This window comes from Macrobrachium rosenbergii, chromosome 29 (assembly GCF_040412425.1).
Source record: "Macrobrachium rosenbergii isolate ZJJX-2024 chromosome 29, ASM4041242v1, whole genome shotgun sequence".
Classification (NCBI taxonomy): Eukaryota; Metazoa; Arthropoda; class Malacostraca; order Decapoda; family Palaemonidae; genus Macrobrachium; species Macrobrachium rosenbergii.
Genome location: NC_089769.1, coordinates 4677084 through 4693694, shown reverse-complemented (window position 1 = coordinate 4693694; position 16611 = coordinate 4677084). Strand labels below are relative to the sequence as shown.

The following is a 16611-nucleotide window of genomic DNA, read 5'->3' as shown; positions in this document are numbered from 1 at the left end:
ACTGAGGTCCATATACCATAGCAAGACCAACAATGACTCTGAATTCGTTTCTTTTCTCGGACGTCCTATTTTTAGGGGAGCCTTTGTAAAGACGCTGGCTCTTCAAGTCTGAGGTGGTGCACGTGAAGGTCAAGGGGAGGACCAGAGCCGTTCTAAAGGCGCACCTTGCCCACTACTACTACTAATAATAACAATACTGTTTTCGGGGGACTGTGGACAGGAGAACTATTAATTCGTAGACATTCGAGGACGTTGGCTATTTTAAAACAAATGTCACGTCACGTGAATTGCACAGAACGGCCTTCTCGTAAGTGGTCGATAAATATCATTAGGTTATTGGAGAAGTTAACGGCCAGAACGGTTATAGCGCAGTTATGAGCTAAGGTCCTCGTGTTGATATTAATCAGCTGATATTTGATTTCCTGTCGAGTCTCGTGAAAGTCTCTTATTAGGTGTTTGGAGATGTTTTGAGCATTTGATAATAATAATAATAATAATAATAATAATAATAATAATAATAATAACTGTTATCACACACATACGCAGACACACACTCATACATACATACATACATACATATATATATATATATATATATATATATATATATATATATATATATATATATATATATATATATATATATATATATACAGCTCGTCATCTCAACATTTAGAGGATTATTACCTTCCCATCTCAGACACCTGACTTACTCAGACGTTCAGACATTCAGACTCTCAGACACAGATATTCAGACACTCAGACACGCAAACAATCAGTACCGAGTGTTGAACTTCATCACATCAAGCGTGTCTAGTCTACAATGGATTTGGTTTACAATAGAACCAGCCGGGATTTTTTTTTTTTTTTTTTTTTTGGTGAGTGGTTGAAAAAAGGGGAAAAATGTGGTACCTGAAGGATGGTGGAACTGTGGTATTGTGGTATATACTTATAGTATATAAGTATATATATATATATATATATATATATATATATATATATATATATATATATATATAATATACATATATATGTATATACATATATATATGTATATATTCTCATTCACAATCCACATACACATTCATATCCGCATCTGATGCAGCTAAAAGCCTATAACAAAATATTCTCAACTCCTTCAAGGGACAGAACTTTTTTTTCCCTCTCTAAACTATAAAAAAAAAAACACTTTAAAATGAAATGTCACTCGACAGTTCATTCCGTAAAAAGTCGCCGCAAAAGACGAAGGTGAAACTGATAATTAATACCCGGGGAGAAAAAAAAACGAAAAACATTCCATTGAAACTTGAGTCGCTAAACTGTTTAGTCATGGTAGGTAACATTAATAAATATCAGAGTGTAAATATTTATGTCAATAAATATCAGTGTGTAAATGTTTATTTCAATAAATATGAAAGTGTAATTTATTATAAGAATCTACATATAAGGCGAATTCATATATCTATATATTTTACATTGTGATACCAGCGTCATTATTTTGATTTCTTATTGTTATCGTTATATGTATATATGTATGTATATACATATTCATACACATGTATATATATGTATATATACATATACATTTACATATACATATGTATATGTATACATTTACATATACATAGGCTATGTATATGCATATGTACAGTATATATATACATATACATATGTATATATACATATGTATATGTATATATATAAATATACATATACATATGTGTATATATACACACACATATATATATCACTATGATACCATAAGTGATTGTATCAACGACAATTCCCCTCTCAATTAACTTCTCGATTTCTTCACAATCTACAAAGCCTGAAATCCTAATGAAGAACCAGATGAAGAAATTCCGACACCAGTGACAGGGTTCGAACCCACGCCCGGAATATCAGAACGAGGTCACGTTCTAGTAACAAGCATATCCAAAAAATTCAAAGAATTCGAGAAGTTAAGAAGGCATTGTAGTTATCACAATCACATACGTACCTGGTAAGAATTGTGACAAATAGATTCTATGTAAATGTTTACACTTATTGAAGGCCAACATGCCTAAATTTCCTACGCAAAGAGTACAAAGAGTGATGTTAAAGAGTGAAATTACCATTCGATTCCTGGCCTCTCATGTGAAACAACATACCTAAGAAAGAGTGCAAAGAGTGAAATTACCATTCGATTCCTGAGCCGTCATGTGGTGAAGCCATTACGTATGCCCGTAGTGCAACGACCTTTAGGTATGCCTTAGTATGCACAGCGTGCAATGAATTAAGTGTGGTCTGACAGGCTGCACCTCTCAGCAAACGCCATTCTCCAGAGACATCGCGACACTCCGCTCTGGGAAATGTGATTCTAGTCTGGAAAGTGAGTCTGGAATTAGGCTAAAACTGGAAGATTTTGTGCTCAAAAGGATGTTATTTTGTCGGGGAAAGAATGACTGAGATTACGTAAGATTATGGAGAGAGAGAGAGAGAGAGAGAGAGAGAGAGAGAGAGAGAGAGAGACCTGGAAGGGTTCATTCTGGTACTACCGTGCCTGCAAGGATATTATTTTGTTGGGGAAAGAATGATGGAAGTTACCAAAGATTAGAGAGAGAGAGAGAGAGAGAGAGAGAGAGAGAGAGAGAGAGAGAGAGAGAGAGAGAGGAACGAACTTGGAAAAACACGAGGAAGTTTCTTTTAAGCTACGAATTTCTCTCATTTTTTTTTTCTTTACGTCTCTCATTTTCCTCAGATCGGTCTAACACCTCCTTTGGGGTCTAAGCCCAGTATGTTAACTCTCTCAGTCTTTATCTCTCTTCTTCCAGTTTTCGTGTAGATATAGCATTGTGGTTGATGTCACACTATCCCTCCCTTCTCTCTCTCTCTCTCTCTCTCTCTCTCTCTTTCTCTCTCTCTCTAGTTTCATCGCATGTCCTTTTTTCTAAATAATATTTTCTTTCATTTCCTCCAAATTCTAAAGGACAAAATTAATCTCTCTCTCTCTCTCTCTCTCTCTCTCTCTCTCTCTCTCTCTCTCTCTCTCTTGCAACCGTTTGCAAGGCCCATAGTGTGATACCAGCTGCCGCCGTCCAGTCAGCCCAGTGGCGAATGGGTACCATCGTCTTTTGATTTCAAGAAATCAAATTGCAGCCCTCTAACCTCATTATTATTTATTTTATTTACGGTTAAAGTTAGCCATAATCGTGCTTCTGGCAACGATATAGGTCAGGCCACCACCGTGCCGTGGTTAAAGTTTCTTGGGAAGCGGCTCATACAGCATTATACCGAGACCACCGAAATATAGATCTATTTTCGGTGGCCTTGTTTACGCGCAGTAGCGGCTGTACAGAAAACTCGACTGCGCCGAGGAAACTTCGACGCATTTTCTACTGTTAATAGTTATGAAAAATCAGAGACAATGGATATTTGAAGCAAGATTTGGTACAATAATTAAAAACTGTCATTCTTTTTTCCATGACGTCTAGGCTTGAAGAAGGAGGAAGAAGATTCTCGAATTGATAACGAGAAAGACGGAAGTTCTCTTGACATTGGGGAGCCATGTGTTATGTAAATGCTACGCCAAAAAAGGAAGATCATATCAATAATCCTTCAGTGAAATATTCAAGTACAAAACTGGTACCATAGTTCTCTCCAAGGAGGGACGAACAATTATTATTATTATTATTATTATTATTATTATTATTATTATTATTATTATTATTATTATTATTATTATTATTATTATTATTATTGTCTAAGAGGCTCAGAGAGGGACGGTTTAACCTTGATATAATGGTTAGAAAAATATGATTCCTTTTATTGAGGGACCTATAGACCTTGTCATTGGTCACCTAATATCTTCCTCTCGCATAAGCCTAACAGAAACATGGTAAGGAAGAGTAGAACAAGGAACGAAAGAGGGAATAGAAGAAATAGAGGGTAATTAACGATCGCCTTCTCACTTTGCAATGTGATATCCTCATAAGAAGAAACTGGAAAACCGAGAAAGTTCCATAACTAACACATTTCCACCCTTAATCAGTTCTCCTTGTATTGCGTCATTGACTTACACTTTTATCTATTTATTTATTAATTCAACTGGAAGCTTGAATGTCAAGTCACCGACGATAGATCTATCTTTTCGGTGTGTCAGCCGTGGCCCGTGAAACTTTAAACAGGGCCCGGTGGTGCCTGTCCTATATCGTTGCCAGAAGCACGATTATGGATAACTTTAACCTCGAATCAAATAAAAACTACTGAGGCTAGAGGGCTGCAATTTGGTATGTTTGATGATTGGAGGGTGGATGATCAACACACCAATTTGCAGCCCTCTAGCCTCAGTAGTTTTTAAGATCCAAGAAAAAGATTTAACTCGGGTAGATCACTGGTAAGGCCTAATTCAAACGTTCGATCTTTATCTCACAATTTAGCAAAAATCACACAAAATTATTCTAAATTGGCTAAATTTAACAAATGGGTATTGAACTACAACTGTCATATCCCTAGCAATAATCCATTCATCCAAAAACGCGTTATATGAGTTTTTTTATCGCGATAGAAAATACCAATAAACATCAATGCATAGAAATGATTTTGAAAAGAAATTTTAAAAAAAATCAGACATGAGATAAAAAAAAAAAAAAAATAGCACTTCGTGCATGGCCGATTTTCTCTTTTTCATTACTTCTATGACCTTTTTTTTCTGTATATTTTTTCTCATTCCCCAAACCAGTTATCTTCTTCTTCTTCTTCTTCTCCTTCTTCTTCTTCTTCTTCTTCTTCTTCTTCTTCTTCCAACAGGTGATCACGAGGTCTAAACACGTGTGGTGGTTGGCAAGAGTCCAGTTCCCAGCGTTCCGTTCTCTAATAAAAAAAAAAAAAATTGCGCAAAAAATTCAAAAAAAGACGTAAACAGGTTATGGCTTCTATGGTAGATGCATCCTCAATAACCCGTGGCTCTCTCTCTCTCTCTCTCTCTCTCTCTCTCTCTCTCTCTCTCTCTCTCTCTCTCTCTCTCTCTCTCTCTTTGTAGCCAGTCGCGTGGCGTGTCATTTTTTATTAAGGATATTTCCCTTCATTTTTCCGAGGACACAATAATAAATTCAAAGAGAAAAAAATGGTAAAAATACCTCTCTCTCTCTCTCTCTCTCTCTCTCTCTCTCTCTCTTTCTCTCTCTCTCTAACCAATTAAACGGCACGTCCTTATTTCAATTTTCTTTCATTTTCCAAATTAAAAGATTTCTCTCTCTCTCTCTCTCTCTCTCTCTCTCTCTCTCTCTCTCTCTCTCTCTCTCTCTCTCTCTCAACTTACGGTTCTAAATAGAACATCATCCTACGTAACGCTAATCATCAAAAACTGGTTGTGGTCACCAGCCGGCTCCCCCGACCCATAGCAATGAGGATTGCCTAGGATTGTCGAGGATTGTGTTCCTCTGCTCCCTACATCCTGACTACAAGGGGAATTCCCCTAAACAAAGGCTTATATAAGATTTGGCTTCAAGAGCAGAGTTATTTTTATATTCGTTTTACGCAACTGTTCGGAACTTTAGAAGTTCTTGCATTTTAAGACATTTTTACTTATTCTTAATTTATTCAGTTTTTTTCTCCTTCCTTTTTTAATAAGTGGGATCTCTTTTCCCTGTACCTCCTTCCACCTCCTCTTACTCGAGTTCCTCATTGGACGGGTTGGTACCGTTCTCGGCTAGCACTCTGCTGGGCCGCGGCGTTCGATTCTCCGACAGGCCAATGAAGAATTAGAGAAATTTATTTCTGGTGGTAGAATTTCATTTCTCGTCATAATGTGGTTCGGATTCCACAATAAGCTGTAGGTCCCGTTGCTAGGTAGCCAGTTGGTTCTTAGCCACGTAAAATAAATCTAATCCTAATGAACACCAATAAGTTTAATAATAACAATAATAATAATAATAATAATAATAATAATAATAATAATAATAATAATAATAATAACAATAATAATAATAATAATAATAAATAGAGAAAATAAAGGGACTCGGAGTTCCATTGCAAGGTTCGGTAGGTCCTAGAATTCTTGTTAGTGTGAAACATTCATTATTATGCATTTTGATGAGTGTTTCTGTGTGTGTGTGTGTGTGTGTGTACACGTGGATTTGTAAAATAAAAATCACTGTCACGTCTTTCAAGAAATAATAGTGGCTGCTGAATCAAAGACGATATATGTATATATATATATATATATATATATATATATATATGTATATATATATATATATGTATATATACTCCCTCTTTCATCGCCTTGTGATGTCTAAGAAATATCGTAATACCTCCATACGGTATTCTATTTTTTTATTATCGGTAACTTCAAAATGTATCGTTGAGTCCACTGACGTCTTTTCGATAAATCTAAAAACGCCAAAAAAAATTTGGTTTACGAAACCACTAGGGGAAACTGGTTTTGGATTTCACTCTCTCTCTCTCTCTCTCTCTCTCTCTCTCTCTCTCTCTCTCTCTCTCTCCTCTCTGCTTATTTCGGTCCCGTTACCATGGCAACCAGCGTAATAATGGTTGCCCACAGAATTACGTTTTTCTCTTTTGTTTGTGATTTCATTACTCACTCGACTTCCATCTTTCTTTTTTCAAATTTTTCTCGAAAAGTAAATAAATATTTTTTGTAAAAGACTTTAACTACGTTTTGGGGTCAACGAGTATCCATCGTTATTGCAAAATGAAATGACCGAGTGGCTACAAATTTGGAAGACTTTTTGAAGACACTCATTTCATTATTTTGAAATCTAGCTTGATTTGGTTCTGTGAAATAAAACCGATTTTGTAAAAGGAGAAAAATACGATAAGAGTTCAGTTTGTATTTATTTCACTAAAAATAAAATACAGGAAATACTATGTAACTGATTTTTCTTGGAGTGGAGAAACTCCAATGTAATCACAGATTTTTTCACTGGTATGTCCCCATTAATATAATCTCTCTCTCTCTCTCTCTCTCTCTCTCTCTCTCTCTCTCTCTCTCTCTCTCTCTCTCGCTACGCCCTAGAGTGTCTATCTAAGAGAAGGAGAAAGTAATATAAGTCTCTTTTAGTTGCTATGCATGTCAAACAGGGATGAGTCTGCAAGCCTCATACCCTAGACCACTACTCGGGAGGACCAGATATTGCGCCTAAGAAAAGTCTTTTATTTATTTTTTTTTTTTATTCGTCCTTTGAAAGAATCGACCTTTGGTACCTGACCTAGATCAAAGGTTGCGGTCACGGGCTAATATTCCAGATTTCGTGGCCTTTCACACCTGTTCTTTAGGTCGAATTAGATAGGTCAAGTTGAAATTCCTCTTCTTTCTTCTTCTTCTTCTTCTTCTTCTTCTTCTTCTTCTTCTTCTTCTTCTTCTTCTTCTTCTTCTTCTTCTTGACTGAGTTTGAGGTACCTGGTTAGATTAGAAAGTGTCCTTTTTCTGTACCCTACTACAACTAATATTCATATTCTGGAGGAAAGCAGTTTTATTTTTCTGTAAAAGAAAACTATTGTGCCGGCTTTGTCTGTCCGTCCGCACTTTATTCTGTCCACACTTTATTCTGTCCGCACTTTTTTCTGTCTGCACTTTTTCTGTCCGCCCTCAGATCTTAAAAACTACTGAGGCTAGAGGGCTGCAAATTGGTGTGTTGATCATCCACCCTCCAATCATCAAGCATACCAAATTGCAGCCCTCTAGCCTCAGTAGCTTTTATTTTATTTAAGGTTAAAGTTAGCCATAATCTGGCAACGATATAAGATAGGCCACCACCCGCCCATGGTTAAAGTTTCATGGATCACGGCTCATACAACATTATACCGAGACCATCGAAAGATAGGTCTAGTTTCGGTGGTCTTGATTATACGCCGTAGCGGCTGTACAGAAAACTCGATTGCGCCGAAGAAACTTCGGCCAATTTTTACTTGTTTAATCTTGTCAAACTTTTGACAGATTTTTTTCTGTTCTGTAGTTATTTTTATACAATCATCCGTCGTCTATCTATGAAATCTACTATAAAAAATATAATTTTAGGCCATAACCTAAATTTTCGTACAGTTATTGAATTTCAACAGAGGTGAATTTGCATCAAACTAGACTGAATTAGATTTGAAAATATCTTATTTATATGAGGTTCACCTCTATATGACAGATCAGATAAATCTTTAATAAAAAATATTTATTAAATATATCAAAATGAAATAAATAATATACCTGAGAATTAAATCCTAACTTAATTCTACAAAGTAAAACAGTCTGATTCATTTCACGACTAATTAATGAATATTTTACATTTATGCACATTCAGGCATGAAAATTTCTACATTTGAATACATATACATTAACATGCATATAACCTAGGGATGTCAGCTCAACTAGATTACAAGCATTCCTCAATCAGCTGTGTGTACCTGGCAGTTGGTCGATGCCAGTGGGTCGCAACGTGGCTGGAGAAGGACGTGTGATGCCAAACTCACTCATAATGAGAGCCACAAAGTAAACACTGTTTGTTGCCAGGAGTGTAGAGGTGGAAAAGTGTTTGTGCGTGTGTGTGTATGTGTGTTTGTTTAGGTTTGTGTGAGTGTGGTTGTTTAGATGTGTGTGTGTTTGTGTGTTTGTTTGTTTAGGTTGATGACTTGGTGTGTGGCTGAGAAGATTGCATAGACTTGTTTGAGTGTCATTGTTTAGGTGTGTGTAAAAAAGTGTGTATGTGTGTGTTTGTGTTGGTGGATGGTTCTGTGTGTGTGGGTGAGAAGACTGCATAGGTTTGTGTGTGTATGTGATTGTTGATGTTTGTGCGAGTGTGATTGTTTAGGTATGTAAGTGGATGTGTGTTTGTGTGAGTATTTGGGCGGATGGCTTAGTACGTGGGTTAGAAGAATGCAAGAACGCACAAACTTTTGTGCGTTTAGGTGTATGTGTTTGTTTAGGTATGTGTGAGTCTGGTTGCTCGAGGTGAGAAAACTGCACAAATTTGCAAGAAACAAAACAGCAATAAGAATGAAAGGATGTTTAGTCACCCAACAAAGCATAAACAAAAATGAACTCTTCCTAATTCCGCGCTAAACAAATGCCTAAGCTGTCCCACGAATTACAACGAAAAAATCAGGATGCTTTTGGAGAAACGAATGATTTATCTGAGTACCTTTATGCCGGAGGTCAAGGCATTATAGCATCTGGTATTCAAGAGAGCTTTTAATTGAAGGCTGATAAGAATTATGAATTAATAATTCAACAATTTTTTTTTACGGAGGTGTTAACATGAATTGGGTCCGTAACGGTTCACGAAAGACAAAAAAAAAAATATATAGAAAATCTCATTTAAACGACTTTCTTCAGATGTTCGTGTGTGTTTTTTTTTTTTTTTTGGTCGTTGGGGGTCATAACGTGAAGATGAACTCGTCTTATTATGAAATATGAAATTGGAAAAAGATGAAAATATGAGAGAAAAAGGGTTGAAATATTGTTATGGCGTTAGGTGAGCCGGGATCAGAAAAAATATAAATAAAAACTAACGGCTTTCGCTCGAGGGAGCCAGCGTCAAGGTAAGTGTACACGAGTGCACGCACACGCGCGCGCGCACACACACACACACACACACATATATATATATATATATATATATATATATATATATATATATAAATATACTATATATGAATATATATAAACATTTATATATATATATATATATATATATATATATATATATATATATATATATATATATATATGTGAATATACATATGTATATATATACAGTATATGTATATATATATATATATATATATACATATACATATACATAAATACATATATATGTGTTTATATATGTGTGTGTGTGGGTGAGTGTGACTAAACAGACATAGAGCCCAGAGAGAGAGAGAGAGAGAGAGAGAGAGAGAGAGAGAGAGAGAGAGAGGCATTTCATGACCTTGAAATACAAACCGTTGTTACCACTGCTTCTGCTCAGACTTTTAATTTTGCCCAGTTATCCTTCCTAGTCCGAATAAATAGGAAATAATTCATTTGTTTCATGAAAGTGACTAACAATGACAATATAGACCCTAGATAAGACACTGATAGGTAAATATTTTGGCATCATAAGTAATATTATAAGCACTTACTTTTTCGGTATTATAAGTAATATTATAAGTACCTATAATTTACTTATATTTATTTGTATCATCATCATCGGTATGTGTAGTATTAGTATTTTTTTTTTTTACTTATTTCTATTTTTTATTGAAGTCTCTCAACCTATCATTTATTTCCGTTTAATTTTGGGAAGTATTTTTCCGTTTATCCGAGTACCTTTACCTTGCCCAGACAAGGAGGAGGAAAACAGAAGCAAGGAGAGAATTCCACAGCATTGGTAAGAACGCTTTACGTCTCAGTAGTCTTTAAACTTAAAGAAAAAATAAAATATCACAAAGTAAGAAACTTTTCAGTCTTAAAAAAAATTCTTTAAGACCCTATAGCTTTTAGTCTCAAAACTTATTAAAAAAATTATCACTTACAAAGTGCAAGGCTCATGGTACACAGAACTCTCGCCTACTACTGACCATTGTTGCTGTGACGCCTTTTTTAAACTCTCTAAACCCCACCTGTCAATCATCATTCAAAATTTGAGAGCTGAGATCAGGAGTTCATTGATGCCTAATCACGATTCAGCCTCGCTCTCTCTCTCTCTCTCTCTCTCTCTCTCTCTCTCTCTCTCTCTCTCTCTCTCTCTCTCTCTCTCTCTCTCTTTCAGATGGGACTGTTATCTCTCTTTTTTTTATTATTTATTCAATTCTTTCCTTGTTCTGTTTTCCTTGCTGGAATGCGTCTTGATTTTTTTTGTTTCTTTGTTTTTATACGTTGCATAATAATAATAATAATAATAATAATAATAATAATAATAATAATAATATGTCAAAGATAATCAACGAATATGTTTACCTTTTCTCTTAATCCAAAGATAATCATTGTTAATAATAATAATATCATTTATAATAATTTTAATAATTAATCCAAAAATATTTTTCAAAATAATATTGTTCACGAATATCATTTAATAATAATAATAATAATAATAATAATAATAATAATAATAATAATAATAATAATAATAATAATAATAATAATAATAATAATAATAATAAATCAAAGAAAATCATTGTTCACGAATATCATTTACCTTTTCTCTTAATTCAAAAATATTTTTCGAAATCCATCGTTCAAAATGAACTACAAAATAAAAGAGAAAGATAGAGAAAGAAATATATAGCAAACATAAGAAAAAATGACAAAACAAAATGGAAAAACAAATAACACGAAGTCATGATCGCTATTCAGTTGACCCTTTGCTGGAAAAATTTCATTGACAAATTTCTACGCATTTTGTCATTATTTGTCTGTTGTGATGTTTATTTTGTCAGTTTCTTTATTTATTTCATCCTTATTGGTCAGTTGCTATGCATATTTCATCGTTATTTTGTCATTTTCTATGCATATTTTATCATTATTTGTCAGGTTCTATGCATATTTATCATTTGTCAGTTTCTGTGAATATTTCACCCTTATTTGTTAATTCCACGAATATTTTATCATTTGCCATTTTCTGTGAATATTTCACCGTTATTTGTCAGTTTCTATGCATATTTTATCATTAAAAGATTATATTTCAAGGCAAATTATTTCATTCTTTTTATTTCAATCCATTATACTGTTACATTTATGGCGTTACATTTACTGTAGATTATAATTACGCTACGCGGAATAATATAATTTTGGAATTTTTATTCATAAATTACTTCTCATCCATAACTGTCTATAATCACCAGTAATTATCCATGTGTGACTGAAAGTCCGATAAATCCTTCATGAATCAGTTATTACCAGTAAAACTATTTTTTATATTTCTTTAAGTACTGCGATTTAGTGATTTTCCTATATATGTAAATTATTTAGTTTTTCAGTCCATAATACCTGCAAACTAGTTAGTGTTTTTGACATTATTAGTTGTAGGTTAGTTAGTCTTTTCGTATGCAGATTAGTTAGTTTTTACTCCATATTACCTATAGACTGGTTCATTTTTATTCCATATCACCTATAGACTAGTTAGTTTTTATTCCATATTACCTATTGACTAGTTATTTTTTATTCCAAATTACCTATTGACCAGTTAGTTTTTATTCCGTATCACCTGTAGACTTGTTAGACCTTTAGTCAATATATCACCTACAATATATTTGTACTCCATTTTTAATCCATATCACAGTCAATATTAGCTACACATCAATTAGATTTCAGCCCAAGTTCACCGTAAACTGCTCCATATTACCTGTAGACTAAACACTCCTATAATCGATATTAGCTGCATACTAAACAGACTTTGTCATTTCTATTGTAAACTTTTATCTTTTACCCCATATTACCTGTAGACTAGACAGTCTTCTAATCAATATTAGCTGTACACCAGCAAGACATAAATCGAGATTTATTCCAATCTGGAAAAGCAGAATCGCCTCACGCGAGCCTTACACGCAAGAGACTCGTCCGCACCAGGAACCCTTTCATATTTCGCTGCATCTTCTGTCGAGAAAGAAGAAGAAGAAGAAGAAGAAGAAGAAGAAGAAAAGAAGAAGAAGAAGAAGAAGCACTCCAAGAGAGTAGCTTTCATGAAATTCAAGGCGTCAATTTGCACGCTGCCCTCCCCCACCCGAAAAAAAGAGTTTTCAAGGCAGTCTGGGTCTGACGACTGGGTACAGGCACAGGAGATGGTCAAGTCTGGAAATTGGAGGTACAGCAAAAAAAAAATAGAGTGGGAACGAGATAATCAACTTAGAAATATGTTTTTTTTTTTTTTACCTCTGGAATCAGGAAGCTAAAAGTGAGAAACAAAAATGGAAAGAAATATGATTGAATCTTGGTTGTTTTCTTTCGTGAGTTTGTAGGAAAGTAGAGAGTAAAATCTTAAGAGCAAAGAATGCTTTGAAATGTTTGAATCTGTTCTCATTTTGGAACGAGGAAACGAGGAAAAATTAGCGACAAATATGTTGGCAATAAGATTAATGCTTGCTATGTCTTGTTGCCAAATAGGAACCACGAAATACTACCAGACAGGAACCACGAAATGCTACCAGACAGGAACCACGAAATGCTACCAAATAGGAACCAAGAAACACTACCAAATAGGAACCACGAAATACTACCAGATAGGAACCACAAAATACTACCAGATAGGAACCACGAAGTACTACCAGATAAGAACCACGAAATGCTACCAAATAGGAACCAAGAAATACTACCAAATAGGAACCACGAAATACTACCAAACAGGGACCACGAAATACTACCAGATAGGAACCACGAAATACTACCAAATAGGAACCACGAAATACTACCAAATAGGAACCACGAAATACTACCAAATAGGAACCACGAAATACTACCAAACAGGAATCACGAAATACTGCCAAATAGGAACCACGAAATACTACCACACAGGGACCACGAAATACTACCAAACAGGAACCACGAAATACTACCAGATAGGAACCACGAAATACTACCAAATAGGAACCACGAAATACTACCAGATAGGAACCACGAAATACTACCACACAGGCGCCACGAAATACTACCAAACAGGAACCACGAAATACTACCAGATAGGAACCACGAAATACTACCCACAGGAACCACGAAATACTACCAAATAGGAACCATGAAATACTACCAAACAGGAGCCATGAAATACTACCAGATGGGAAACACGAAATACCACCATATTGGAACCAAGAAACACTATCAAATAGGCACCACGAAATACTACCAAACAGGAACCACGAAATGCTATCAAATAGGAACCACGAAATACTATCAAATAGGAACCATGAAATACTACCAAACAGGAACCACGAAATACTACCAAACAGGAACCACGAAATACTATCAAATAGGCACTACGAAATACTACCAAACAGGAACCACGAAATACTACCAAACAGGAACCACGAAATACTACCAAACAGGAACCAAGGAACACTATCAAATAGGCACTACGAAATACTACCAAACAGGAACCACGAAATACTACCAAACAGGAACCACGAAATGCTATCAAATAGGAACCACGAAATACTATCAAATAGGAACCATGAAATACTACTAAACAGGAACCACGAAATACTATCAAATAGGCACTACGAAATACTACCAAACAGGAACCACAAAATACTATCAAATAGGAACCACGAAATACTACCAAACAGGAACTACGAAATACTATCAAATAGGAACCACGAAATACTATCAAATAGGAACCATGAAACACTACGAAACAGGAACCATGAAATACTACCAGATAGGAACCACGAAATACCACCAAACAGGAACCACGAAATACTACCAAATAGGAACCACGAAATACTATCAAATAGGAACCATGAAATACTATCAAATAGGAACCACGAAATACTATCAAATAGGAACCACGAAATACTATCAATAGGAACCATGAAACACTACGAAACAGGAACCATGAAATACTACCAGATAGGAACCACGAAATACCACCAAATAGGAACCACGAAATACTACCAAATAGGAACCACGAAATACTATCAAATAGGAACCATGAAATACTACCAGATAGGAACCACGAAATACTATCAAATAGGAACCACGAAATACTATCAAATAGGAACCATGAAACACTACGAAACAGGAACCATGAAATACTACCAGATAGGAACCACGAAATACCACCAAACAGGAACCACGAAATACTACCAAATAGGAACCACGAAATACTATCAAATAGGAACCACGAAATACTACCAGATAGGAACCACGAAATACTACGAAACAGGAACCATGAAATACTACGAAACAGGAACCACGAAATACTACCAGATAGGAACCACGATGAAATACTACCAAACAGGAACCACGAAATACTACCAAGCAGGAGCCGCGAGACACCGAGAGATTCTGCGAGACCAAACTGAAATGAGCGGACGGCGTCAACGAAACTGAGAGTGGGGCGAGAAATGTGAGTAGCGTTCTCTAGCGTTCTTTTCATCTTGGGGTTTGAGAGTCTGAGTGTCCGACACGGGTGGGCAGAGCAGCGTTCGATCGCCCAGAACGAAGCAGTCAGTGGTGGTGGTTTGATTTCACAGGGTGAAACAGTTCTCGATTCGAGGGAAATGACGTTCGATTACACCGAAAGAAGCAGGTACGGATATCGCTCGTTTCATTCATTTCTCTTAGACTGGGATGCGTTCCTGAAGGTTTTTTTGAAAATGAGAACGTTCAGCAACAGAAATCGGAACAGTGTTTCGTCTCAGAGAATGAAACAATTAAGAACGAGCTGCTTTGCGTTCGGTGCATTCACCGCTTCAGAATCAGATCGTCAGTCAGCCTTCGATCACAGAAGACTCGGAAGAGCCCGAAACCAGCCAACAATGCCCGGGCCCTTCCCACAACCCCCTGGTGTAGGAAACCGTAATCGCCTGTTTTCTCCAGAGGGCGCGACACTGGATCCTGGAAGGGTGTTCCTCCGGAGGGACCGAATGTCCTCCGCGGAGGTAACTCAGGATCTGGGCGTGCTGTCCGTATAGCGAATATGGTAGGAGGTAAGCAAAGTAAGAGGGGTAGGGGGAGAGGAGCCCCCCCAACCCCCGTGACGTCAACAGGGTCTAAGGGAACATGGGCGTGGTCGGAGGCCTGCCATTGGTCGATAAGATTTTCGAAGTTGCCTCTCCTATGCCTGATAGCCTTCTTACTACCGTCCGTGCAGCAGTCTGTCCGTCCGTCTCCCGTCCTATCCACCACGGCTCCCTCTCACCCCCCAACCCCCCGCCCCAAACACCGTTTACAAAATTCTCACAGCCGATGCCAATTCCGGGACGGCGTTCCTCAGGGTCCTCATTCAGTCTTAGGACTCCGTTGGGGGAATAATCTTGGATGCGCCTCCTCTCTCTCCCTCTTGCAAAGACCTCACAGGAGCGAACCTCTTCCCGGGACTAAGTGACACGAGAAAGAGAGAAAGAGAGAGAGAGAGAAGGAGAGAGAAAAGGGGGTGGAGGAGGAGACCTGTATATGCGCTGAAGCAGTTGCGCAGTTGCGCGGACTATTACGCGAGGCTATTTCGTAAATCTCAACTCTGACCGAGGTTTACTGAAGCTCAGCACTGCACCCGAGGAACACCGGAATCTGCCATGAAGCCGCCCGCCACTGTACGCTAAACTCTAGTCAAGTTTTCGGTTGGGACTTTTACCTCTTCTTCTTCTCCTTTTCACACTTTCAAGCGGTCCTTTTGCCTGTTTAGTAAAATGCACTGGAAAACAGTAAAACATTCCCTTCACACATCAAATACAAAGACTCATTACGCTCATCCACTCCGCATCATTTTGCGAGGACGCCGAAACCTATGATCGACGCGAAGTTCCGAAGAATAATCATAAACAAACAGTTAAGTCTCACTGACGTTGACATCATATACCCATCCTTGAGACACTTCGGAAGAAGGACGTAAGGAGGCCTTCCCTCAAGGCTGCTGCCTTCTCGTTCTACTTTTCTTTTTGTTCTTCTTCTTCCTTTACTCTCAGCAGGTGAGAGGGAACATCCTCCCT

The 16611-nt window shown here is 36.8% G+C and overlaps 1 protein-coding gene across 1 annotated transcript in view; it reads left to right on the top strand.

Annotated features, from left to right (window-relative positions):
- The first annotated feature begins 16061 nt into the window (after nucleotides 1-16061).
- The window catches only part of LOC136854514 (probable peptidoglycan muropeptide transporter SLC46), a 28358-nt gene continuing 27808 nt past the window's right edge, over nucleotides 16062-16611 (top strand). Inside the window, exon 1 of the mRNA XM_067130853.1 lies at nucleotides 16062-16215. Within this exon, the coding sequence (XP_066986954.1) occupies nucleotides 16198-16215 (18 nt within the window). The 5' untranslated portion in view covers nucleotides 16062-16197. The remainder of the gene's footprint in view (nucleotides 16216-16611) is intronic.